Below are 27,038 nucleotides of genomic sequence, written 5' to 3'. Positions count from 1 at the left end.
CCTATAGTCTGTAGACTAGGTTCGTAATCTAGTAGCTCCACAATTAACACAGTATCTCTTTTAGATAGAACATCAGGAAATATAATGAATATTTTTTTAAAGAAGAGGGAAAAATCCTCTCGAAGAACCTACACCATTATGTAACAACGGAAGCAATCAACACTAAAGAAAAAGATTAAAAAAATTTTTATGAGGTTAATTAATTACCGTTACAATTTTAAATAATGTTTTACAAGCATTACATCGGACATTTTCATATTGGTCAACTGAAGCTTTAAGAATTGGAGTGATAATTTCATGTGATGTTGACCAAAAAAATGTTAATAAAACATCTACTTACAACAAGCTGGTAAAATTCCACAATCTTACCGCAAGATGTCGAACAACTTCTATTTCCAAGCCAAAAGTAACCGTTGCTAGCGCAAGTAACACTACAAAAACAATCACGATTAGCGACTGAATTTTTGGTCGCTAATCGGTTGCTAAATTCTATTAAAAACCGATTAGCGACCGATAAAAAAATAGAAAAAATTTATCGTAATTCAATTTGGTCGCTAAATTTAGTGACTGAATTAAAATCGATCACTAATTAGTGATCGAATTCGAATTCGGTTGTTAATTTTAGCGATTGATATTTCAATTCGGTCGCTAATTTTAGCGATCGAAATCGAAATAGATTTTGGTCGCTATTAATAACGATCGAAGTTATATTTGATCGTTAATTTGGCGACTGATCTGAAATAGCGATCGAATTTCAGTTTGGTCGTTATTTTTAGCGACCGAATTCCGGTTCGATCGTTATTTTTAGCGATTGAATTAAGTTCAGTCGCTAAGTTTTGCTAAAATGCATCCAACTCTAAAATTAGCGACCCAATATAAATTCGATCGCTGTTTTAGCGACCAATATCTAAATAGCAATCGATCTTTAACTTCGGCCGCTAAATTAGCGATCGAATTGTATTCGGTCGCTTAATCGGTCACTATTTGTGATTTTTTTTGTAGTATAATCCGTCTTATAAGTAAAAAAACATCAACAAATAGGCTTAATGGATTAATTGCCTCAATAGTGAAATGACCTTCTTATGATTCGCCTGCGGTGAGCTAGCAAATTCCAAGGTCAGTTGGTTGATCACAGATGAAATTTTATCATGCTCTCTCTAGTAAGTGCGAGCTGTCTAATGATATCTTCAATCTCCGATCTCGAATTATTTGAATATAACCAGATCTATTAACAATCGAAAATCCTCTTCACCAAGAGCAGGGAAAAGGATCGGGATCAAACCATATTACCTCAGAAGCTGCATTCATCCGGTTTGCGTAAACCTCATGCAAGATTGGAGAACACGTCGGCGGGTATCAAAGTGTTAGCCATTTCTTCGATGGATTCGGAGACTTACAACTCGACGAAGAATGCAAACATGGGGAAGGGGAACCAATTCTTATATAGGACCTTGAGGACACTCACACCTTTGTTTTGTTGCAATGGAGGACATAACAAAAATAACCACAAATAACGACGGATTTAGCGATCGATTCCAATTCGATCGCTATTTTTGCGATTGATTTTTAATTTCGGTCACAAATTAGTGATCGATTTTTGCGACCGATTTTTATAATAGAACAAAGGTGGAGTGTTTTTTGTCACTACAAAAAAAATCGTGATTAGCGATCGAATTTTTGGTCGCTAAATTCGATTAACGATCAATTAGCGATCAATAAAAAAATCATAAAAAATTCATCGTAATTCGATTTTGCGATTGAATATAAATCAATCGCTAAATTTAGCGATCGATAAATCGATCGCTAAAATTAGCGACCAAATTCCAAATCGATCGTTAATTAGCGATCGAATTGGAATTCGATCGCTAAATCGAATTACGATGAATTTTTTAATGATTTTTTTATCGATTGTTAATCAAATTTAGCGACCGATTAACGATCAAAAATTCGATCGCTAATCACGACAAATTTAACATCTTGCCATTAACTATCATTTTATTTACTCTTGATTTTGCTTGATCGATTACGTTACATAATAGATTAACGGAAGCAATCAACACTAAAGAAACAGATTAAAAATATATCTTTATGAGATTTTTTAACCCTCGCCTATAGTCTATAGACTAGGTTCGTAATCTAGTAGCTCTACAATTAACACAGTATCTGTTTTAGATAGAACATCAGGAAATATAATGAATATTTTCTTAAAGAAGAGGGAAAAATCCTCTCGAAGAACCTACACCATTATGTAACAGCGGAAGCAATCAACACTAAAGAAAAAGATTAAAATTTTTTTTATGAGGTTAATTAATTACCGTTACAATTTTAAATAATGTTTCACAAGCATTACATCGAACATTTTCATCTTGGTCAACTGAAGCTTTAAGAATTGGAGTGATAATTTCATGTGATGTTGACCAAAAAAATGTTAATAAAACATCTACTTACAACAAGCTGATAAAATTCCACAATCTTACCGCAAGATGTCGAACAACTTCTATTTCCAAGCCAAAAGTAATCGTTGCTAGCGCAAGTAACACTACAAAAACAATCACGATTAGCGACTGAATTTTTGGTCGCTAATCGGTTGCTAAATTCTATTAAAAACCGATTAGCGACCGATAAAAAAATCAGAAAAAAATTATCGTAATTCAATTTGGTCGCTAAATTTAGTGACTGAATTAAAATCGATCACTAATTAGTGATCGAATTCGAATTCGGTTGTTAATTTTAGCGATTGATATTTCAATTCGGTCGCTAATTTTAGCGATCGAAATCGAAATAGATTTTGGTCGCTATTAATAACGATCGAAGTTATATTTGATCGTTAATTTGGCGACTGATCTGAAATAGCGATCGAATTTCAGTTTGGTCGTTATTTTTAGCGACCGAATTCCGGTTCGATCGTTATTTTTAGCGATTGAATTAAGTTCAGTCGCTAAGTTTTGCTAAAATGCATCCAACTCTAAAATTAGCGACCCAATATAAATTCGATCGCTGTTTTAGCGACCAATATCTAAATAGCAATCGATCTTTAACTTCGGCCGCTAAATTAGCGATCGAATTGTATTCGGTCGCTTAATCGGTCACTATTTGTGATTTTTTTTGTAGTATAATCCGTCTTATAAGTAAAAAAACATCAACAAATAGGCTTAATGGATTAATTGCCTCAATAGTGAAATGACCTTCTTATGATTCGCCTGCGGTGAGCTAGCAAATTCCAAGGTCAGTTGGTTAATCACAGATGAAATTTTATCATGCTCTCTCTAGTAAGTGCGAGCTGTCTAATGATATCTTCAATCTCCGATCTCGAATCATTTGAATATAACCAGATCTATTAACAATCGAAAATCCTCTTCACCAAGAGCAGGGAAAAGGATCGGGATCAAACCATATTACCTTAGAAACTACATTCATCCGGTTTGCATAAACCTCATCTGCAAGATTGGAGAACACGTCGGCGGGTATCAAAGTGTCAGCCATTTCTTCGATGGATTCGGAGACTTACAACTCGACAAAGAATGCAAACATGGGGAAGGGGGACCAATTCTTATATAGGACCCCTGAGGACACTCACACCTTCGTTCTGTTGCAACGGAGGACATAACAAAAATAACCACAAATAGCGACGGATTTAGCGATCGATTCCAATTCGAATGCTATTTTTGCGATTGATTTTTAATTTCGATCACTAATTAGCGATCGATTTTTGCGACCGATTTTTGCAATAGAACAAAGGCGGAGTGTTCTCTGTCACTACAAAAATAATCGCGATTAGCGATCGAATTTTTGGTTGTTAAATTCGATTAACGATCAATTAGCGACCAATAAAAAAATCATAAAAAATTCATCGTAATTCGATTTAGCAATCGAATATAAATCAGTCGCTAAATTTAGCGATCGAATTCCAAATCGATCGCTAAAATTAGCGACCAAATTCAAAACTGATCGTTAATTAGCGATCGAATTGGAATTCGATCGCTAAATCAAATTACGATGAATTTTTTAATGATTTTTTTTATCGATTGTTAATCGAATTTAGCGACCGATTAACGATCAAAAATTCGATCGCTAATCACGACAATTTTAACATCTTGCCATTAACTATCATTTTATTTACTCTTGATTTGGTGATTGATAAACTCTTGATTTTGATCGATTACGTTACCTAATAGTTTGAATGTTTGATCTTTAGTTTGATTACATTCATCTTCATACTACTACGTCCAGTTCTTTTCAAAAGGGCACAATTGAGGCGAAGAACAAAGAGGAGGATAAAGATGATCAGCAGACAACTTTCAGAAGGGCACAACTGGTCAGCTTCGCTGTTGACAAATTGAGAGAGGCCGACGCTGTCAAAGTTCGTTACCTTGGATTGTACGAGGATTTCCTGATCTTTAACGGCAGAGAAAGGGCGCTCACTAAACGGGTGTATATAAATGGGAAGAACCTAAGAAACCCCACGACAGAAATGTCGAAGACGGGCAGCACGGAGGTGTGCACGTAATCAACCTCACCGGTTACGACCCCTCGCTGCACCTGCAGCCATTCAAAGGAGCTGCATGAGGCGAGCTGGTGGATGCGACGGAATTGAGGAATTGAATGGTGGGAGCTGGATCCTATAACCCTGCAGTGCAACACGATACTTCTCCTGAAAAAGTCTACACTCTGGATTCCGTCGTTGGGACCTAGAATGGGAAGTCAGTGCTGACAACGAGATAGAACATAAGGGAAAAGATAGATTTGAGAGCCCTAAAACTGACATTTAGATGATAATTAGTAAAGATTTTAGCAATTCTTACCAGTTAACCTACCGAACACCCTTTGATCATTCGGGATGATGCTACTACCATGAAGTCAATGAATGCAAAGGAGCAATTACAGGCACCAAGAACTTATTCCACCATATAAAGTATCAAGAAGATTGAAAAACAATCCATAGAAAAAAAAAATCGAAACATCGTATTAATCATGAAAGTCCAATAACTAACATGAGGGTAGTATACCAACAAATTTAACGCCAGAAATATGTACCAGTTTTGAACAAAACATTTGTTCTAAGGATGTATAGAACGATGACCATGAATACAGACGACATTGTACGCTTCACCAGGCAATTGGTAGTTACCTTTCTCAGACGACCAATCTCTCAATCTTTCTTCTCCAAAGTCTTCTCTCTGAAGAGCTCCAACCAGAGATTACAAATCCACAAGATGCTCACCAATATTGCACTGCCGACGACGACAATCCACGAAGCACATATCCACATTGCCATCACATCGCTAGCTTTTCCACTCAAATAGAAGGCTCCCATTTTGTAGAAGAACCAGGGCCCTAGGAATCCCCTCATGATCGTAAACAAGACAAAGAAAGGTGGAGCCAGATTCTTATGGATCCTTGCAGCCGTCGGAGACTCTGCTCTCCTGAGTCCGGCGAGCGTCCACACATTTTGACAAGCACTGGTGACCTCTGCGAGCACAAGAAGGACCAGTAGCGCGAATGCACCATGCTGAGCGAGGTACCGGCAGGTGATGAAGACGAAGAGCGTGGCAAGGTGGTGGGCGATGAAGAGATATTCGCTGGGGATAAAGATTAGGTAATGGAGGAGATCGACAGTGAAATAGCCGACGCTGAAGTCGAGCACCAGATTCTGGAAATCGGTGTTGGGCGACGCAAATGATCGAACAGGTTGCTGAAGGATTGCAGCGGCCGCCAAGAATACGGCTGAGGTGCCGTGGCACAGAGATATGAAGCAACTAGATGCATCTGGGCGATACTTCGGGCTCCAGCTGCTGAAGACGGCTAAGTACCCGAGCATGTATAACGCACAGAACACAGAAACAAAATGGGGAAGGAACCATTGCCCGGGAACAGTGACCTCAACCTCCATGGCTGGAAAAGGCGAAAACTTTACTTATCAATGGACCAACTGGAAATCACTGCTTATGACCAACGCTAGTGATCATGGCCGGAAAGAAAAGCAGAGAAGATAGATAAAGATTAAAGAGAGAGCACCTTTGGCAACCAGAGTTTGGCCTTTGAAGCCACGCAACTCGGAGGAAGCTTGTAAGAGAAGGCAAGCTAAAGCGTTTCCAACAACAGTGATCTTGGAAAAGTAAGCAATGCGGACGAATCGAGCCAATTCTAATTCCAAAGCTGAGCCTCAAAGCTAACGCATCGCCTTTGAAGCAGCACCGGAGGAGGTGAGGTAGGGTTAGGGTTTCAGCTGCCTGGTCGGCTGGTCCAACGGAAAACCACTTCGCCGAGACAACCGCGGAGAGGTGATTTGTCTGGCAACCCCGAGACACGATATATAGAGAGACGGACGTTACGCTATCAAGTTGTTGCGTGCGAACAAGATCGCCACTTGATCGGTTGGTTGCAACGTTGTGAGGCGGTGGCGTTATAAAGATTATTACGTCCTGCCAAACAACGGAACGGAATATTCTACTGATTAGGATATTCCCGTTTATAGTGGTGGAAGGTAGGATCAGTTACAACACGCTGGCACAGAGGATGAGGATGTGGGTGCGGCCGTCGAAGAGGGCTTCGATGGCGCCAGCGTTGCATGGAAATAAGATGAATGAGATTTAATATAAAAGTTAAGTATTATAATAAATTAGATTAAAAAAAGATTGTATTAAATTTAAAAAATTGTTAGTTTATTTATGTATAAACCAAGTTATTAATAGGTCACAGAAATACATGGCCACGTAAGACGATATTTGCACCTTCTATGCGCATCGAGGAGCTCCAAAATGGCCTTCCTTCCCAGTGCCAAGATCCGGAGATCCCTTTTCACAGTTCGTTCTCTCTCTGTTCCCGCCAACTCTCTCTCTCCCTCTCTCTCCTCCGCTGCCGCTTCCGTCGCCTCCTCTTCTCCGCGGTCGCGTCGTCGTCCATCCACCTGGCTGAGCACGGGGGCTCCTCCGGACAACGCACGCCACCGCGGGAAGATGATGATGATAGGAATCTGAGTAGTACTCCCAAACCGCCTATCCGCTCCCGGCTCCCCTCCGCGCCTTGGCTGCAGCAGCGGGATGCTCCAGAGACGTCTACATCCCACGCTCCTGCAGAGAAGAAGCCTACAGAGCTTGAGATTGGCCGAGGCGGCTCTATTGAGAGGATCGTATATCGGCTGCGTAACCTCGCACTCGACTCTGAAGAAGAAGCGGACACGGACGGAGACGGAAAAAAGCTACCTTTGCGCGGAAAGGAGAGGTTAAGTAAGCTTCTAGAGCGGAGCTGGAGCCGCCCGCATTCGCAGCAAATTGCGGACCGAATTCTTCTGCCATGGGAGAGGGAAGACAACCGAGGGTTTTTGGAGGAAGTAAGAGGATACAAAGAGCGCAAAACGAAAGAGACTGAAGGCGCCAACTTTAGCAGAGCTTACCATTGAGGATTCCACGCTGCGGAGGCTCAGGCGGATGGGCATCATTCTGAGAGAAAGGATCACTGTGCCGAAAGCAGGTGTCACGCAGGCCATTACCGAGAAGATTCATGATGCGTGGAGGCAGTCAGAGATAGTTCGGCTAAAGTTTCACGAGGATTTAGTCCATAATATGAAGACAGCTCATGAACTCGTTGAGGTTGGTATTCTTATAGTCATGTTCTGCTTCTTGATCTTAATTATTCCTTTTTACATCTATCTTGGAGTACTAGATTAATCTTGCTACATGATGCAGTTATAATCTGAGTATATGAGAGTAAGTATGTACTCATTTAGGTACAAGTTCAACTAAAAAGATTTTATATTGCCTATATTTGTGCGTGTTAGAAAGTTTAGTTGTGAAAATTGCTGTGAAACAGGGAGTTCAAAATACCAACAACAAACTTTATGGCCGAAGAACTGAAGGTTTGTATACCTTTTTAGTTCCTTCAATACTCCTTGTTATCTTCAAATGGTTCTTTTTTGTTGGGATTGGTTTCATTTTGAACTTGGTCGAAGGTTTTTCTTCCAGCATATACAAACTTTTCTTTCTCAGTTTTTTTCACTCCACTAAAAGGCCTCATTCCACTTAAGCAATTAGTACCAGCAGATAAAGTCTTTCTTATTGGCATGTGAAAGAAAAACCCTTTTTTCTTTTGGTCATGCCGTTGCAGTAGGTCCACTTGTTTTTTTATATTTTAAGAATCCAGCCAACAGTGTAATGAAATTGAAATACAGACTGATTTCCTAATTACTTGTAGCAGTTCCAGCAGTTTCCCCTTGGTCCATACCCTTTTTACTTTCTAAACAGTTAGAAACATTTTTAATTATAAACTTAGTCTAGTTAATTGGTACTCATCCATGTTTTTTTCCCTACTTTATTTGTTCATCTGTCTAATTTGTCCTTGCGCCTGACTTGCTTATCTTTCATGCTGGAGCTAACAAGTTATTTACTATATTCCTTTAAAAGAAAGGATGTACATGTTGCATTTGGGACCAGTAGGGTACATTATGCAAATTATATTTATGATTGCACAGGCTACAGATTGACATTTGGAGCACTTATGACTTATAAATTTAAATGGTTGCTTTACTTTCTAGGCTTTGAATGGAGGAACCGTACTTCTTCAAAACAAGTATTACATTGTTATATATAGTGGAGAGGACTTCATTGCAACTTCTGTGGCCACTGCTTTGTCTGCAAAGGAGGAACTGACAAAGGAAATTCAAGACGCAGAGCAGCAAATGCTAAAAAGCACGGTTCCTTTGGCAGAGTTTCTCAAGGCTCGAGCACGGTGGGGAAGAAATATATCCACGGAAGATCTCAATGCAATGGAAGAAGAAGCTTCAAGATATAAAACAACCAAGCTTTTTACAGAGGCAAAAGCATTAAAACGTGTAGTAGCAAGCCAACGCCTTGAAGTATGTTCAAATTCCTTTTGCATCCTCAACTCTTTTTATAGCTAATATGATGACCTTAACTGTCTTCTCTTTATATATTTAATGCAGGCTCTTAGCCAACATATAATCGATCTAGAGAAAAACATAAAAGTACCGAAGAAGGTACGGGTTTGTACCAGTATCAGTATATCTTTCCCTTTGGAGAGCTCACCTTTTATAAATACTCCATAAAATAGTGTTTTTTACCTGCTCGAGAAATGTTCACGAACATGCTTTATTATCATATATCATATATGGATAATGGTTCACAGTTCATGGCATATAAATATTAATTGGTCACAGGTCATGATTGTGCTCAAGGTGTAGAACTATCTTACTGCTATGTTATAATATTCATTGCACGTGTTGACAAAGTTCTTCTACATATGTTAAAAGCAAAATAAACTTAGTCAAATCTAAAACTCAAGCTACTGTCTACTTGGAGGGAAGTGAGACAAAATGAAATTCTGTTATTAAATTTAGCGACCGAATTTGAATTAGATCGTTAATTTTAACGACGAAATTCATAATCGGTCGTTAATATTAACGACAGAATCTTATAATCGATCGTTAATTAGCGATCGAATTTCAATTCGATTCCTAAATTTGACGACGGAATTCGTAATCGATCGTTAATATTAACGACAAAATCTTAAAATCGGTTGTTAAATTTAGTCACCGAATTTCAATTCGGTCGCTAATTAGCGATCGAACATGATTTCGATCGTTAATTTTAGCGACCGATCGTTAAAATTAGCGACCAACTATGATTTCGATCGCTAATTTTAGCGATCGAATTTGAATTTGATCGCTAATTTTAGCGACCGTACATGATTTCGATCGCTAAATCTAGCAATTCAGTCGTTAATTAGCGATCGAATTTCAATTCGGTGGCTGAATCAAATTACGATGAATTTTTTTACGATTTTTTTATTGATCGGTAATCGGTCGTTAATCAAATTTAGCGATCGAAAATTCGATCACTAATTGGTATTATTTTTGTAGTGTTAGAGGGAAGTGAGACAAAATGAAACTATAGAGAGAGTGGAATTGACAAAGATACACCCATAAAATCACTAACAGTCATACAGTCATTATTTATCTGCTCCAAATTCAGCAATTTGTAAGACTAAATGAAATCAAATAAAATGATAAAAAAATATTTAAAGTAAGTCATGTTATTGTTCCGACGAATCATGTTTATTCATGTTGATTTCCAGCTGGATTATCAGAAATGTCTCGAAGCTTCTCATAGATTTCTCGAGCAACCTGTTTATAAAGAAAACAAACTATTATATGTTACATTATAAAAACATGCATAGTAAATGCTCAAAGTGTGATTCACCACTCTTATCGTTTCGTCTTTATCCAACATACTCTTATCATTTCGTCGTTATCCGACATGCAATGTGATGTGATCGTTAGAATTTCCCCCTATTTATATTGAATCTTATTCCCACTTAGTTTTACAATCTCATTTATCTGAAAAACATGACAACAAACCATAAAGATACATTTGTCATAAGTCAATTTTCAAACATTTAAGTAAAAAAAAAAGATTGCATATCCATGTTAGAGCCGTCAATCGAGTATGTTCATCAGTAGAATGAGCCTGGTGAACTAATATTTCACCCATATCATTGTAATCTACCATCTTCATCATATATGGATGAGTATTCGATTAAAATCGAATTAAATTAAATTAAATTAATTAAAATTAAACTAAATTAAATTCTTTTTTGAATTAATCGAATCGATTAAATTTTTAAATAAAAATTAAATAAATACAATTGATAAAATATCAATTAATTCGATGTTCGACCGAATTAATTAAAATTTTTATGTATTATAGATTTATCAATTAGTTATGGATTTATAAATTTAAAAATTATTTTTTGTTTTGATTAATTTTATTTAATTGAATAATATATTTTAAAATCAAAATCAAATCAAATTAATTGATGTTTAAAAAATTAAAATTTTAAATTTGATCCATTCAATTAATTTATTTTATTTAATTAAATTTATGTTCACTCTTAATTTTCATAATAAAAGACTTAAAATTAAAAAAATAATAAAATAATTAAAACCATTGAACCTTATCTAGAACTACCATTTCTAAAGTTCTTTTAAATAAATAGTTCAGCACTTGCAGAAGTTTACAAGATTTCTTTTTATGTCATGAAGAAATTTTGATAGGACCTAATCAGCAGGTTTGTTGTATTTCAGATATGGAGTGACTCAACATATTAAACAACCCTATGAAAAAAATATGTAATCACTTTAGAGTAACCCAAATACAAAAAATATTTTAGTTTTTAAAGATATATTACCATGAATAGAATTTGGAAGATAATGAAATTTGTTAATATCCGGCAGCTTGTGCCACACAGTAATCCATCCAACAAAAACTTACATTTTTGAATTGAGAAAATGCATGTATTGAGTACGTTGTGAGGATGAGCAAAAATTCAATTAAATTAATTGAACTGATCAAGTTTAAAAATTTAATGATCAAATTCAAATTCGATTGTTAATTTTAATAACAGAATTTATAATTGATCATTCATATTAACGATGGAATCTTTAATCGGTCGCTAATTAGCGATCGAATTGAAATTCAGTTGCTAAATTTAGCGACGAAATTCGTAATCGGTTGTTAATATTAACAACGAAATCTTAAATTCAGTTGCTAAATTTAACTATCGAATTTCAATTCGGTCGTTAATTAGCGATCGAACATTGAAATTCGATCGCTAATTAGAGACCGAACATTATTTCGATCGCTAATTTTAGCGACCGGCCATGATTTTGATCGCTAATTTTAGCAATCGAATTCGAATTCGATCGCTAAATTTAGCAACCGAACATGATTTTGATCACTAAATCTAGTGACCAAATAAATTTCAATTCGATCACTAAATTGAATTATGACAAAAATTTTTATCAGTCATATCGATCATTAATCGAATTTAGTGATCAATTAGCGACTGAAAATTTGATTGCTAATCGGTATTATTTTTGTAATGTTAAAGGGAAGTGAGATAAAATGTAACTATAGACAGAGTGGAATTGACAAGGATACACCCATAGAATCGCTAACAGCCACACAATCATTATTTGTCTACTCCAAACTCAGGAATTCTGTAAGACTAAATGAAAAGTAAAGTAAAATCAAATCAAATAAGTGGTAAAAAAATATCCAAAGTAAGTCATGTTATTGTTCCAACAAACCATGTTTATTCATCCTGATTTCCAGTTGGATTATTAGAAATGTCTCGAAGCTTCTCGTAGATTTCCCGAGCAACCTGTTTATAAAGAAAACAAACTATTATATGTTACTATATATAAACATACATAGTAAATGCTCAAAGTGTGACTCACCACTCTTATCATTTCGTCTTTATCCAACCTACTATTATTGGTTCATCTTTATCCGACATGTAACGTGATGTGATCGCTAGAATTTCCCCCCATTTATACTGAAGCTTATTCCCACCGAATTTTACAATCTCATTTATCTAAAGAACATAACATGGCAACAAATCATAAAGATCAGACATTTGTCATAGTCAATTTTTAAACATTTAAGTAAAAAAAAGATTACATACCCATGTTAGAGCCATCAATCAACTACGTTCATCAGTAGAATGAGCCAGGTGGACTAATATTTCACCCATATCATTGTAATCTATCATCTTCATTATATATGGATGAATATTCGATTAAAATTAAATCAAATTAAATTGAATTAATTAAAATTGAATCAAATTGAATTCTTTTTTGAATTAACGATCGTTAATTTAGCGACCGATTAAAAAGATCATAAAAAGTTCATCGTAATTCGATTTAGCGATCGAATTCGAATTTGGTCGCTAAATTTAGCGATCGTATATGATTTCGGTCGCTAAATCTAGCGACTGAATTGTAATTCGATCATTAATTAGCAATCAAATTTCAATTCAGTCGCTAAATCAAATTATGATGAATTTTTTTTACGATCTTTTTTTATTGATCGGTAATCAGTCGTTAATCGAATTTAATGATCGAAAATTCAATCGCTAATCGATATTATTTTTGTGGTGTTAGAGGGAAGTGAGATAAAATGGAACTATAAAGAGAGTGGAATTGACGAGGATACACCCATAAAATCACTAACAGCCATACAATCATTAATTGTCTGCTCCAAACTTAGGAATTTGTAAGACTAAAAGAAAAGTAAAGAAAAATGAAATCAAATAAAATGGTAAAAAAATATTCAAAGTAAGTCATGTTATTGTTCCGATGAATCATGTTTATTCATGCTGATTTCCAATTGGATTATTAGAAATGTCTCGAAAGCTTCTTGTAGATTTCCCGAGCAACCTGTTTATAAAAAAAACAAACTATTATATGTTACTTTATAAAAACATGCATAGTAAATGCTCAAAGTGTGACTCACCAATCTTATCATTTCGTCTTTATCCAACATACTCTTATCGTTTCGCCTTTATCCGACATGCATGTAACGTGATGTGATCGCTAGAATTTCCCCCATTTATACTGAAGCTTATTCCCATTGAGTTTTACAATCTCATTTATCTGAAGAACATAACATGGCAACAAATCATAAAGAACAGACATTTGTCATAAGTTTTTTCAAACATTTAAGTAAAAAAAAAGATTACATACCCATGTTAGAGCCGTCAATCGAGTACGTTTATCAGTAGAATGAGCCTGGTGGACTAATATTTTATCCATATCATTGTAATCTATCATCTTCATTATATATGGATGAGTATTCGATTAAAATCAAAACAAATTGAATTGAATTAATTAAAATTGAATCAAATTGAATTCTTTTTTGAATTAATGATCATAAATTTAGCGACCGAATTTAGCGACTGATAAAAAAGATCATAAAAAAATTCATCGTAATTCTATTTAGCGATCGAATTCGAATTCGGTCGCTAAATTTAGCGATCGTACATGATTTCGATCGCTAAATCTAGCGACCGAATTGCAATTCGATCATTAATTAGCGATCGAATTTCAATTCAGTCGCTAAATCAAATTATGATGAATTTTTTTATGATCTTTTTTTATTGATCGACAATCGGTCGTTAATCGAATTTAGCGATCGAAAATTCAATCGCTAATCGATATTATTTTTGTGGTGTTAGAGGGAAGTGAGACAAAATGGAACTATAAAGAGAGTGGAATTGACGAGGATACACCCATAAAATCACTAACAGCCATACAATCATTATTTGTCTGCTCCAAACTCAGGAATTTGTAAGACTAAATGAAAAGTAAATTAAAATGAAATCAAATAAAATGGTAAAAAAATATTCAAATTAAGTCATGTTATTGTTCCGGTGAATCATGTTTATCCATGCTGATTTCCAACTGGATTATTAGAAATGTCTCGAAGCTTCTTGTAGATTTCCCGAGCAACTTGTTTATAAAGAAAACAAACTATTATATGTTACTTAATAAAAACATGCATAGTAAATGCTCAAAGTGTGACTCACCAATCTTATCATTTCGTCTTTATCCAACATACTCTTATCGTTTCATCTTTATCCGACATGTAACGTGATGTGATCGCTATAATTTCCCCCCATTTATACTGAAGCTTATTCCCACTGAGTTTTACAATCTCATTTATCTGAAGAACATAACATGGCAACAAATCATAAAGAACAGACATTTGTCATAAGTCAATTTTCAAACATTTAAGTAAAAAAAAGATTACATACCCATGTTAGAGCCTTCAATCGAGTACGTTCATCAATAGAATGAGCCTGGTGAACTAATATTTCACCCATATCATTGTAATCTATCATCTTCATTATATATGGATAATGAGTATTCGATTAAAATCAAATTAAATTGAATTGAATTAATTAAAATTGAATCAAATCGAATTCTTTTTTGAATTAACGATCATAAATTTAGCGACCGAATTTAGCGACTGATAAAAAAGATCATAAAAAATTCATCGTAATTCGATTTAGCGATCGAATTCGAATTCGATCGCTAAATTTAACAACCGTACATGATTTCGATCGCTAAATCTAGCGACCGAATTGCAATTCGATCATTAATTAGCGACCGAATTTCAATTCAATCGCTAAATCGAATTACAATGAATTTTTTTACGATCCTTTTTTATTGATCGGTAATCGATCGTTAATCGAATTTAGCCATCGAAAATTCAATCGCTAATCGATATTATTTTTATGGTGTTAGAGGGAAGTGAGACAAAATGGAACTATAAAGAGAGTGGAATTGACGAGGATACACCCATAAAATCACTAACAGCCATACAATTATTATTTGTCTGCTCCAAACTTAGGAATTTGTAAGACTAAATGAAAAGTAAAGAAAAATGAAATCAAATAAAATGGTAAAAAAATATTCAAAGTAAGTCATGTTATTGTTCCGATGAATCATGTTTATTCATGCTGATTTCCAACTGGATTATTAGAAATGTCTCGAAGCTTCTCGTAGATTTCCCGAGCAACCTGTTTATAAAGAAAACAAACTATTATATGTTACTTTATAAAAACATGCATAGTAAATGCTCAAAGTGTGACTCACCAATCTTATCATTTCGTCCTTATCCAACATACTCTTATCGTTTCGTCTTTATCCGACATGTAACGTGATGTGATCGCTAGAATTTCCCCCCATTTATACTGAAGCTTATTCCCACTGAGTTTTACAATCTCATTTATCTGAAGAACATAACATGGCAACAAATCATAAAGAACAGGCATTTGTCATAAGTCAATTTTCAAACATTTAAAAAAAAAGATTACATACCCATATTAGAGCCGTCAATCGAGTACGTTCATCAATAGAATGAGCTTGGTGGACTAATATTTCACCCATATCATTGTAATCTATCATGTTCATTATATATGGATGAGTATTCGATTAAAATCAAATCAAATTGAATTGAATTAATTAAAATTGAATCAAATCGAATTCTTTTTTGAATTAACGATCATAAATTTAGCGACCGAATTTAGCGACTGATAAAAAAGATCATAAAAAAATTCATCATAATTCGATTTAGCGATCGAATTCGAATTCGGCCGTTAAATTTAACGATCGTACATGATTTCGATCGCTAAATCTAGCGACCGAATTGCAATTCAATCATTAATTAGCGATCGAATTTCAATTCAGTCGCTAAATCGAATTATGATGAATTTTTTTACGATCTTTTTTTATTGATCGGTAATCGATCGTTAATCAAATTTAGCGATCAAAAATTCAATCGCTAATCGATATTATTTTTGTGGTGTTAGAGGGAAGTGAGACAAAATGGAACTATAAAGAGAGTGGAATTGACGAGGATACACCCATAAAATCACTAACAGCCATACAATCATTATTTGTCTGCTCCAAACTTATAGGAATTTGTAAGACTAAATGAAAAGTAAAGTAAAATGAAATCAAATAAAATGGTAAAAAAATATTCAAATTAAGTCATGTTATTGTTCCGGTGAATCATGTTTATTCATGCTGATTTCCAGCTGGATTATTAGAAATGTCTCGAAGCTTCTCGTAGATTTCCCGAGCAACTTGTTTATAAAGAAAACAAACTATTATATGTTACTTTATAAAAACATGCATAGTAAATGCTCAAAGTGTGACTCACCAATCTTATCATTTCGTCTTTATCCAACATACTCTTATCGTTTCGTCTTTATCCGACATGTAACGTGATGTGATCGTTAGAATTTCCCCCCATTTATACTGAAGCTTATTCCCACTGAGTTTTACAATCTCATTTATCTGAAGAACATAACATGGCAACAAATCATAAAGAACAGATATTTGTCATAAGTCAATTTTCAAACATTTAAGTAAAAAAAAAGATTACATACCCATGTTAGAGCGTCAATCGAGTACGTTCATCAATAGAATGAGCCTGGTGGACTAATATTTCACCCATATCATTGTAATCTATCATCTTCATTATATATGGATGAGTATTCGATTAAAATCAAATTAAATTGAATTGAATTAATTAAAATTGAATCAAATCGAATTCTTTTTTGAATTAACAATCATGCATAAATTTAGCGATCGAATTTAGCGACTGATAAAAAAGATTATAAAAAAATTCATCGTAATTCGATTTAGCGATCGTACATGATTTTGATCGCTAAATCTAGCGACCGAATAAATTTAGCGATCGTACATGATTTCGATCGCTAAATCTAGCGACTCGAATTTAGCTATCGAAAATTCAATCGCTAATCGATATTATTTTTATGATGTTAGAGGGAAGTGAGACAAAATGGAACTATAAAGAGAGTGGAATTGACAAGGATACACCCATAAAATCACTAACAGCCATACAATCATTATTTGTCTGCTAAACTTAGGAATTTGTAAGACTAAATGAAAAGTAAAGTAAAATGAAATCAAATAAAATGTTAAAAAAATATTCAAAGTAAGTCATGTTATTGTTCCGGTGAATCATGTTTATTCATGCTGATTTCCAGCTAGATTATTAGAAATGTCTCGAAGCTTCTCGTAGATTTCCCGAGCAACCTGTTTATAAAGAAAACAAACTATTATATGTTACTTAATAAAAACATGGATAGTAAATGCTCAAAGTGTGACTCACCAATCTTATCATTTCGTCTTTATCCAACATACTCTTATCATTTCGTCTTTATCCGACATGTAACGTGATGTGATCGCTAGAATTTCCCTCCATTTATAATGAAGCTTATTCCCATTGAGTTTTACAATCTTATTTATATGAAAAACATAACATAGTAACAAATCATAAAGATCAGACATTTGTCATAAATCAATTTTCAAACATTTAAGTAAAAAAAAGATTGCATACCCATGTTAGAGCCGTCAACATGAGTACGTTCATCAGTAGAATGAGCCTGGTAGACTAATATTTCACCCATATCATTGTAATCTACCATCTTCATTATATATTATATATGGATGAGTATTCGATTAAAATCGAATCAAATTAAATTGAATTAATTAAAATTGAATTAAATCAAATTATTTTTTGAATTAATCAAATCGATCGAATTTTTAAATAGAAATTGAATAAATACAACCGATAAAATATCAATTAATTTGATGCTAGACCGAATTAATTAAAATTTTTATGTATTATGAGAGATTTATCAATTAGTTATGGATTTATAAATTTATTTATTTAAAATTTATTTTTTATTTTGATTAATTTTATTTAATTGAATCATACATTTAAAATCAAATTCAAATCGAATTAATTTATGTTTAAAAAAAATTAAATTTCTAAAATAATCAAATTTAATTTTTAAATTTGATCGATTTAATAATTAATTTATTTTATATAATTGAATTTATGTTCACTCCTAATCTTCAAAAAACATAAAATTAAAATAATAATAATAAAATAATTAAAACCATCTAACCTTATATAGAACTATAATTTTTATAGTTCTTTTAAATAAACAGTTCAACACTTGCAGAAGTTTACAGGATTTTTTTTTATGTCTTAAAGAAATTTTGATAGGACAGAATCAGCAGGTTTGTTGTATTTCAAGTATGGAGTGACTTAACATATTAAACAACCCTATGAAAAAATAATATGTAATCACTTTAGAGTAACCCAAATACAAAAAATATTTTAGTTTTTAAAGATATATTACCATGAATAGAATTTGGAAGATAATGAAATTTGTTAATATCTCGTAGCTTGTGCCAAACAATAATCCATCCAACTAAAACTTGCATTTCTGAATCGAAAAAATGCATGTACCGAGTTCGTTGCTAGATGAGAAAAAATTCAGTTAAATAGAGTAAATCAATCAAATTGATCAAATTTAAAATTTTGAATTTATTATTTTAAAATTTTAATTATTTTTAAAAAATTAATTAATTCAGTTAATTTGGTTCGATTTTAATTTTAAAATTTCTTATCGATTAAACTAAATAAATCAAAATAATCAAAATAAAAAAATAATTTCTAAATTTCTAAATAAATAAACTTATAAATCTGTAATTAATTGATAAATTTTTTATAATATTTAAAAATTTTAATTATTTCAGTCGGTCGTATAAGTTTGTGATATATATTTTAAATGTAAATTTTAAATATAGATTATATGTGATAAAGTTTTAATATGGATTATATGTAAATATATAATAAAGAGATGTAGATGAAAATTTTAAAATATTAACGATGAAGTTAGTGATCGAATTAAAAATCGATTGTTAAATTTAGCGACCGATATTTATAATTCATCGTTAATTTTAACGATCAAATTCAAAATCAGCCGTTAATATTAACAACTGAATTCAAATTGGTCACTAATTAACGATCCTTGTAGTGACCGAATTAAAAATCGATCACTAATTAGTAACCTTTGTAGTGATTGAATTCAAATTTGATCGTTAATATTAGCGACGGAATTCAAATCGTCGCTAAAATTAACGATCGATTTTGAATTTAATCATTAATTTTTAGCGATCGAATTTAATTTATGATCGTAATTAATTTTAATGATCGAATTCAAAATCGATCATTAATTTTAGCGACTGATTTGAATTCCGTCGTTAATATTAACAATCGATATTGAATTCGGTTGCTAAAATTAATGACCGAATTCAAATTCGATCGTTAATTAGTGACTGAATTCAAAATCGATCACTAAATTGAATTACGATATAATTTTTTATAATTTCTTTTTCGGTCATTGTTTGATCATTAATTAAATTTAATGATCAATTAGTGATCAAAATTTTGATAACTAAATCTGATTATTTTTGGAGTACACCTTCGTTTTTGGCACTCCTTCCATTCTGTTACAACGGAGGACACTCCATTACTTTTTCTTGTTTTAAGTTTTTGTCAAAACTGCCATCCAACTCTCCTATGAATTTTACATTCAATATTATTAAAATTATTTTAATACGATTTAAAATTAGTTTAATAATAATTAAAACTATTTTAATATTATTCAAAATTATTGTAATATTAATTTAAATATTAATTAAAAGTGTTTAATTAGAGTTATCAAAATTAAAATTGGAACCCCTACATGATTTGTTCAGCTCTAACACTCACACTCGTTCAATTCTAATATTTTGCAAGAAGCCATATGATGAATTACAAGCGATTATACTTTTTAATTTCAAATACAACAAAGCAAAGAAGCAAAGTGAGCCGCGCCAAGCCAAGAAGGAAGCAGCTCCTTTAGATGAATTTAATTAATTACTTTCTTTCATCACATCAGTGAGATTTTCAAATGGAATCTAAGGATGCCCCACACCTTTTAAAGAGCTACCTAATTTCATTACTTCTATAACTAAAGCTCCCTCTCATTTCCAATCAAGCTCTTCTCACTACAAAAATAACCCTAAATAACGACGGAATTAGGGACCGAATTAAAATCGGTCCCTAAAATAGCGACCGAAATGATGAATCGGTCCCTATTTAGGGACCGAAGTAAAATCGGTCGTTAATTAGGGACCGATTTCATTTCGGTCCCTAATTAGGGACCGATTTTAATTTTCGGTCCCTAAAATAGGGACCGATTCTAATTTTCGGTCGGTAAAATTAATATTAAATAGAGGATTGAAATTTTTTAGCGATCTTAGCAACCGAATTCATATTCGGTCCCTAATATTAGGGACCGATTCGTAATTCGGTCCCTAAATTAGGGGCCGAATTAAAAATCGGTCCCTAAATTCCGATTGCTTTTTTTTTCCTCGGTTTTCTCATGCTCGATTTCCCCTCACCCTCCTATATGGACCGAATTAGGGACTGATTTGTAAATCGGTCCCTAAATTAGGGACCGAATTACAAATCGGTCGCTAATTAGGGACCGAATTGTAATTCGGTCGCTACTTTAGGGACCGAATTTAATTCAGTCCCTAATTAGGGACCGATTTGGAATTCGGTCCCTAAATACCGATTAATTTTTTTCTCGCGTTTTTCGCACGCTCGATTTTCCCTCCCCTAAATTAGGGACTGATTTGTAATTCGGTCCCTAATTTAGGGACCGAATTATAAATCAGTCCCTAAATACCGATTAATTATTTTGTTTATGATTGATTTTGTTTCCCTCCTAAATTAGGGACTGATATATAATTCGGTCCCTAAATTAGGGACCGAATTATAAATCAGTCCCTAAATATCGATTAATTCCTCTATCCCGATCATTTCCTCCCACCCAAACTTATTTTTCTCTTCTCCCGATACCGAGCCCTTACTTTTCTCCTCTCCCGATACCGAGCCCTAGCCTCTCCGATCTCCTCTCTGCGTCCTCCCTCACGGATCTTCTCCTTCTCCTCTAGCGCACGAGATCTTCTCCTCCGGCGTCTCCGGCGCGTCTCCGAACTCCTCTTCGCGACCTCCCTCTCGCACGGGATCTTCTCCTCCAGCGCACGGGATCTTCTCCTCCTGCGTGTCTCAGGGTAAGTCATTTATCCTCCAATCTCCTCCGGCGTGATCTCCTCCGACGCGGTTGAGGTCCAACGAGTGAGCTGTCGGTCCTGCAGCCGACCGCCTAATTTTTTTCTGTCTCCTGTTTTAGTGTCTCCTGTTTTATTTTGTGGTCTCCTGTTTTATTTTGTCGGTTGTTGGATTTTGTTACATTTACCTGCATTTTCTTTATCCATTTAATTTGCATTTATCCATTTAGTTTGCACTCACAGTGTATTATGAAACAGCCCTAAAACCAAAAGTTTATGCCCTTAGCATCTTTTCAAATCGATTAATATGGGCAAGTTCATTTGGTAAATAAAAACTAAAGGGATCGATGAGTCACCACATGTGAACTTTCATGCTTGATGGCTGTTCAACTGTAGTGGTTCGCTGCATTTGTTCTAGTGGTGTGATATCTATTTATTGATTGTTGATTTGCCTTATTTCATGAGATATATATAGGGTAACACTGCTTGTATCATAAGAAATTTAATGTTTGTAATATTAGTTGGAGTAGAAAAGATAAAAATATAGAGGATAAATAAGACTTCATCTTGGTTCTCTCAATCAAAAACTTTGCTATCTAGGGTCTGAGGATCTAGGCTAATCTGATTGTTAAATGTTTTTAGTCATTGATACTTCTTTTTGTGGTTATCTGGTCTTTGGGATAGTTTTTGAAGGATGTAAGCTACATCTACTGGAGTTGGGTTTACCAAATGTTTATGGTTCCTAATGCTAATTCAGGACTTTTATGCCATTTGTATTTATGCTTTTCTTTGAATCTCACAAATTCTCAATAACTTATGTTACTTTATATCCTTTTCTATTTCTTTCTTTCTATTTTTATTAATTTATTTTCAATTCCTCTGCTAGGATTTACTTGCATCTATGCTTATATTATACTTGGACTATTTATATTTACCTACTTAGATATTTCATTTACTTGCATCAGTTTTACTGCTGGAGGTAAAACTTCCCATGCTAGTTTGGAACCAAGGACCATTTTTTTTTTCATCTTAAATATAGTCAATCAATTACAAGTTTTTTTTATGTTTCTTGGAACCACGTGCCGTACTATCTCTGTTTCATATTATATAAAGTCAGTCAAGTGCAAATTATTCCTGTTTCCTTACAAAGGAAGGACATTTACTTCTCATCCTAAATTTGAAAAATGCAGGAATACGGTAATACTGATGTTGAAGGCGTTGACTCAACAAATGCATGATATGGTGGAACAGCTGCCTTGTTTAATTGTGTGAACTGGGTAGAAAGTAGTTCATGGGATGGACGCTACGGATTGGTTGTCTGTACAGATAGTGCAGTATGATTCTGGAAACTGCTTGCTTTCCCATGCTAACCAATTTTAGTGATCATATGATGTTTTTTTCCTGTACTTACTAGTTCTTTTCCTCTAGGTTTATGCAGAAGGGCCAGCTCGGCCTACTGGAGGTGCTGCTGCCATTGCAATGCTGATTGGACCAAATGCCCCTATTTCTTTTGAAAGCAAATACAGGGGAACACATATGAGTCATGTCTATGATTTCTATAAGCCAAACCTTGCAAGTGAATATCCGGTTTGTTTTCTTTCAATCCTAATCTAAGTTATCATTTTATTCTGTTGGGTACCTCTGTCCTTGATGAATCAGTGGTGTTTTTATGTTCCCAACCCCTTTATTATGTCCAGTGGCTTAAATATTTTCTTGAGCATCTCTTTCAAGTCCTTAATCGCATATTAATTGCAAGGTTCTCATATTAATTGCATTTATCTAGGTTGTTGATGGCAAGCTATCACAGACATGCTACCTCATGGCCCTTGATGCCTGTTATAACCGGTACTGCAGCAAGTAAGTCATGGAATATTGTTCTTAAAGCATCCCTTATTTTGTTTCTTGAAGTGCTCTAATTGAGTCATTTGATGTTGTTAGGTTTGAAAAGTTTGAAGGAAAGCAGTTCTCAATCTCTGATTCAGATTATTTTGTTTTTCATTCTCCGTATAACAAGGTACATCAGTTTTATTCATAATTTATTATTTCTTTTTGTCTTCAAAATTTAAACCACTCTTTGTTCAAAATTTCAACAGCTTGTACAGAAAAGCTTCGCTCATCTCTACTTTAATGATTTTCTGCGAAATACAAGGTTATTTCTTGTCAACACTTCTTATCCTTTTATTTTCTTGACCATTCTTAGGAAAGTACCACTTAGTTTTCTTCCCACTATTTTCTTATTGGCATTCATCAGAATATAGAAGAAATGAAGATGTGCAGTTCCATACAAAGAGCAAGAAGCAATTTCAAACCATGGATAGTGATGAAATTTTAGAGCGAGCTAAAAAGGTTGAATCCAACGGAGCTGATAGAGAGTGTAGGAATGAATTATTGAGCGCCTTAAGACAAGAAGTCTTTTCATCGTGTATGAACAATTTAAAATTCAATATAAATTATTTTTCTTTTATCATTTTCATAATTTTGTGAAATGTTATTCAATTATAATTTGAAATTATAGATTGCATGAGAAAGAGTTTTAATGTTGGTTGTATGTAAATCATGGGAAAATAAATTTTTTTAAAAAATCATAATTTTACCGACCGATTTTTAACTTTCGGTCGCTATATTAGGGACCGATTTTTACAATTCGGTCCCTAAATTAGGGACCGATTTTTAATTCGGTCCCTAAATTTGGAATGAAATATTCATCCGGTTCCTAAAATAAAAATATTGGTTGTATGTAAATCATGGGAAAATAAAATTTTTTTAAAAAATCATAATTTTACCGACCGATTTTTAACATTCGGTCCCTAAATTAGGGACCGATTTTAAATTTCGGTCCCTAAATTAGCGACCGAATACAAATTCGGTCCCTAATTTTAGGGACCGAAATATTCATTCGGTCCCTAAAATTAGGGACCGAATTTTGTGCGGTCCCTAATATTAGGGACCGAACTAGATTTCGGTCGCTAATTAGCGACCGAATCTAAAATCGGTCCCTAATTTGAATTACGACGAATTATTTAGCGATTTTTGTAATCGGTCCCTAATCGGTCGTTAAACGGATTTAGCGACCGATTAGGGACCGATTTTTCGGTCCCTAATTGGGATTAATTTTGTAGTGTACATTCATTCTACCCCTAAATTAAAAAAAACAACAATTAAAATTTAACCTACTTAATCATTTCTCCCCTTCTCTCTCCCTTTCACAATATTAAAAATAGAGACAAACCACACCCACAAACTTAATGCAGTGGTTAATGTATAATGAGAATTCTCAAAGTGTCACGGTTTGATCCTTTGTTGGGACATGTGCTGACACTGAATTTAATAGAAAACTTCGGTTAGGTGGTCGTGGGCGGAAGTACCAAGGGCGAAAAAAAGCCCATGAGTTGCCCTCACGATCAAAGTATCTATTCAGCGTTGGACAATCTAATAGGGACGGCAAAAGACCTCAGTGATCTAATGTCGACGGCTTGACGCTATGCTTTTGTGATTTACCTTTGAGGATCAATGAAAAATTTTCGTGAGAGTCGGTCACCTCCATAATTAATTAAATTGTAAAAACTAAACATTTGATTTATCAAAAAAAAATAAAGACAAATCGAAGTAGCAGTTGACACATTTAAATCATGCATTTTTCTCATATTTTCGATTTACTTTTAAATTTTAAAAATCCAAAATCCCCTTTGACATCTAAATTTCAAAAAAAATATTCAAAATTCTTAAATTTGAAAACAAAATCTAAAATTTTGACAAGATAAAAGTCAGCATATCCTATTTTCCTTTAAGAAAATCATTTTCTTGGAAAATTTATATAAATTTTTAAAATTTAGCATGTTACCGTAAAGTAATCATGCTATACCTTCGCAAAAAATACTTTTTTTTTAGTAAAAATTCAAACCGATTTTCAAAAAGAAAATTATAGTTTTAGCATGTAGCTCTCAAACTAGGTCAACCATTCAAAATTTAAAAACTTCTATGGTTGACTATTCTAGGGTTTCCTAAAATTTTAAAATCAATTTCGGCCCCCAATGTAGGTTTGTGCCAACTTCATTTGCCAAATATTTTCGTGGCTTTAATTTGCTCCAAACTTTTCTAATTTTAGTTTGGCCTTTAGGATTTTTGATGTTGCATTTAGGTACTCCAAACCCTAGATCGTCCCTCCTGAATCTTGGTCTTTGTTTTCCTAACAATAAAAATTTAGTCTGTTTGAACCAAGAAAACTTTTTCAAGGTATCTACCTATTTCCTTAACTTTATACTCTCATCATGTATCAAGATCAACTTTGGAACAAGAATCACTTAATTGATTTTCTAAATAATTTTTTACTTAATTTTAAAATCCATATACTTATTTCTAATTTTACATAAGGATCTAGATAACATTTTTACAGCATCTTATAACTAATTTGAGGCAAAGTTGTGTTCCTCACTTATCGTATTAGACTCACAAGATGACGCTCCCCCTTCACTATCTTCTGCTTTTCTACATGGAATTCGCCACCTTAGCGGCCCCACACGGTCGGCCCCACGATCATCTGTGAGGAGGTAAATCGAGAAACTGCAGTTGGTCGCGACGCAGGAGGGTATTGCCTGGCTTCGCCAGAATTCGAACCCTTGCTCTCTTCTACAAGTCTGTTGCGCGCGTCGTAACTAACTCTCCCATTAAAAAATGTGTTGGCATGTTCATCATTAATTGCCAGGAATGTCATTTCTACTTTGCGGTCAAACTATTTTTCAGAATATTCTAAGGATGACGTATCACTTCTAGATTGCCTTCAAATTTCTAGCCTTGAATTTTTGCTTCACTTTTTCTTTGGCCTTTTCCTATGTGAGTTTTGGGCACTTATCTTTTATGTGCTCTGATATCAATTGTCAAGATATTGATGACCATTGGATAGAATCGCTAGAGGGGAAGGAATGAATAGCATACCTACAAATCAAAATTATTTTATCTTGTTACAATTTAAGCAAGGGCAACATATATTTGTTAAGTAAGATAAATAAATAGAAACAAGCACACATATCAATAGGCACAATGATTTATTTGATTAACAATTTCAGCAAGGGCCTATACACATAAAGTACACTAATTTTCTCCTCTTTGATAAAAGTTGGAGGTGGAGAAACTTCTTACAACAATGAGTAGTAAAACAATAAAAAGAAACAAGAAGAATTAATGAAGAGATAGTAATTCTATGAGCTATATCTATGTGTTGTGTTTCTCCCTTGAGTCTCTAGTCCCATTTTATAAGCCTGTTAAGATGTGATGGTGATGTCGACGTGTTAAATATTTGGTCGACCGAAAGCCCTTCTAGTCAACCACATAGGGTTTACATGTTTCATCGTCTTCATCCATGTCCATCATTGCTCATGTGATAACCTTCTGGTCGAATGCATCCCATTCTAATTGCTCGCAACTCAAGCTAAAGTGGATCTCTGATTGCCTCATGTGAATCTGAGCTGGATCCATGCTTCATGTATATTTTGGTCCACCAAATCCAATTTTGATCATCTATAGCTTCCATATTAGTTAGTTCCAAATTTATTCACTAAAAATAAATATTATCCAGTGCATCGGTCACCTTGATTCACTTCTAGTTGATCGCAATTTTGGTCACCTGGAACATTTGACTCTAGTGTACTAAGATCAAGTCTATCTAAGTTGACTTGTACCCTTGACCCAAGTATAGATTCACACAACTCATCTCACAACAGCTTACCTAAGTAGT

The 27,038-nt window shown here is 33.9% G+C and overlaps 2 protein-coding genes and 1 pseudogene across 2 annotated transcripts; 2 read left to right on the top strand and 1 right to left on the bottom strand.

Moving 5' to 3' along the window:
- Positions 1–4,956: 4,956 nt before the first annotated feature.
- On the bottom strand, positions 4,957–5,890 carry LOC141834174 (TLC domain-containing protein At5g14285-like). The gene has a single exon (XM_074721624.1). The coding sequence runs from the start codon at positions 5,888–5,890 to the stop codon at positions 5,150–5,152; it is 741 nt and encodes a 246-aa protein (XP_074577725.1). The 3' UTR covers positions 4,957–5,149.
- Positions 5,891–6,758: 868 nt separating this feature from the next.
- On the top strand, positions 6,759–9,196 carry LOC141833964 (uncharacterized; annotated as a pseudogene).
- Positions 9,197–21,065: 11,869 nt separating this feature from the next.
- Positions 21,066–23,717, top strand: LOC141833804 (hydroxymethylglutaryl-CoA synthase-like). Its single transcript, XM_074721302.1, has 7 exons — positions 21,066–21,310; positions 22,498–22,641; positions 22,736–22,894; positions 23,091–23,164; positions 23,246–23,321; positions 23,401–23,456; positions 23,559–23,717. The coding sequence occupies exons 3-7, from the start codon at positions 22,787–22,789 to the stop codon at positions 23,563–23,565; spliced, it is 321 nt and encodes a 106-aa protein (XP_074577403.1). The 5' UTR covers positions 21,066–21,310; positions 22,498–22,641; positions 22,736–22,786; the 3' UTR covers positions 23,566–23,717.
- Positions 23,718–27,038: the final 3,321 nt, after the last annotated feature.

This window comes from Curcuma longa, chromosome 8, assembly GCF_044706935.1.
Source record: "Curcuma longa cultivar G26 ecotype Majalengka, Jawa Barat chromosome 8, ITB_CL_G26_1.1, whole genome shotgun sequence".
NCBI lineage: Eukaryota > Viridiplantae > Streptophyta > Magnoliopsida > Zingiberales > Zingiberaceae > Curcuma > Curcuma longa.
The sequence above is the reverse complement of the archived record's forward strand: the minus strand, read 5'-3'. Positions and strand labels throughout refer to the sequence as shown.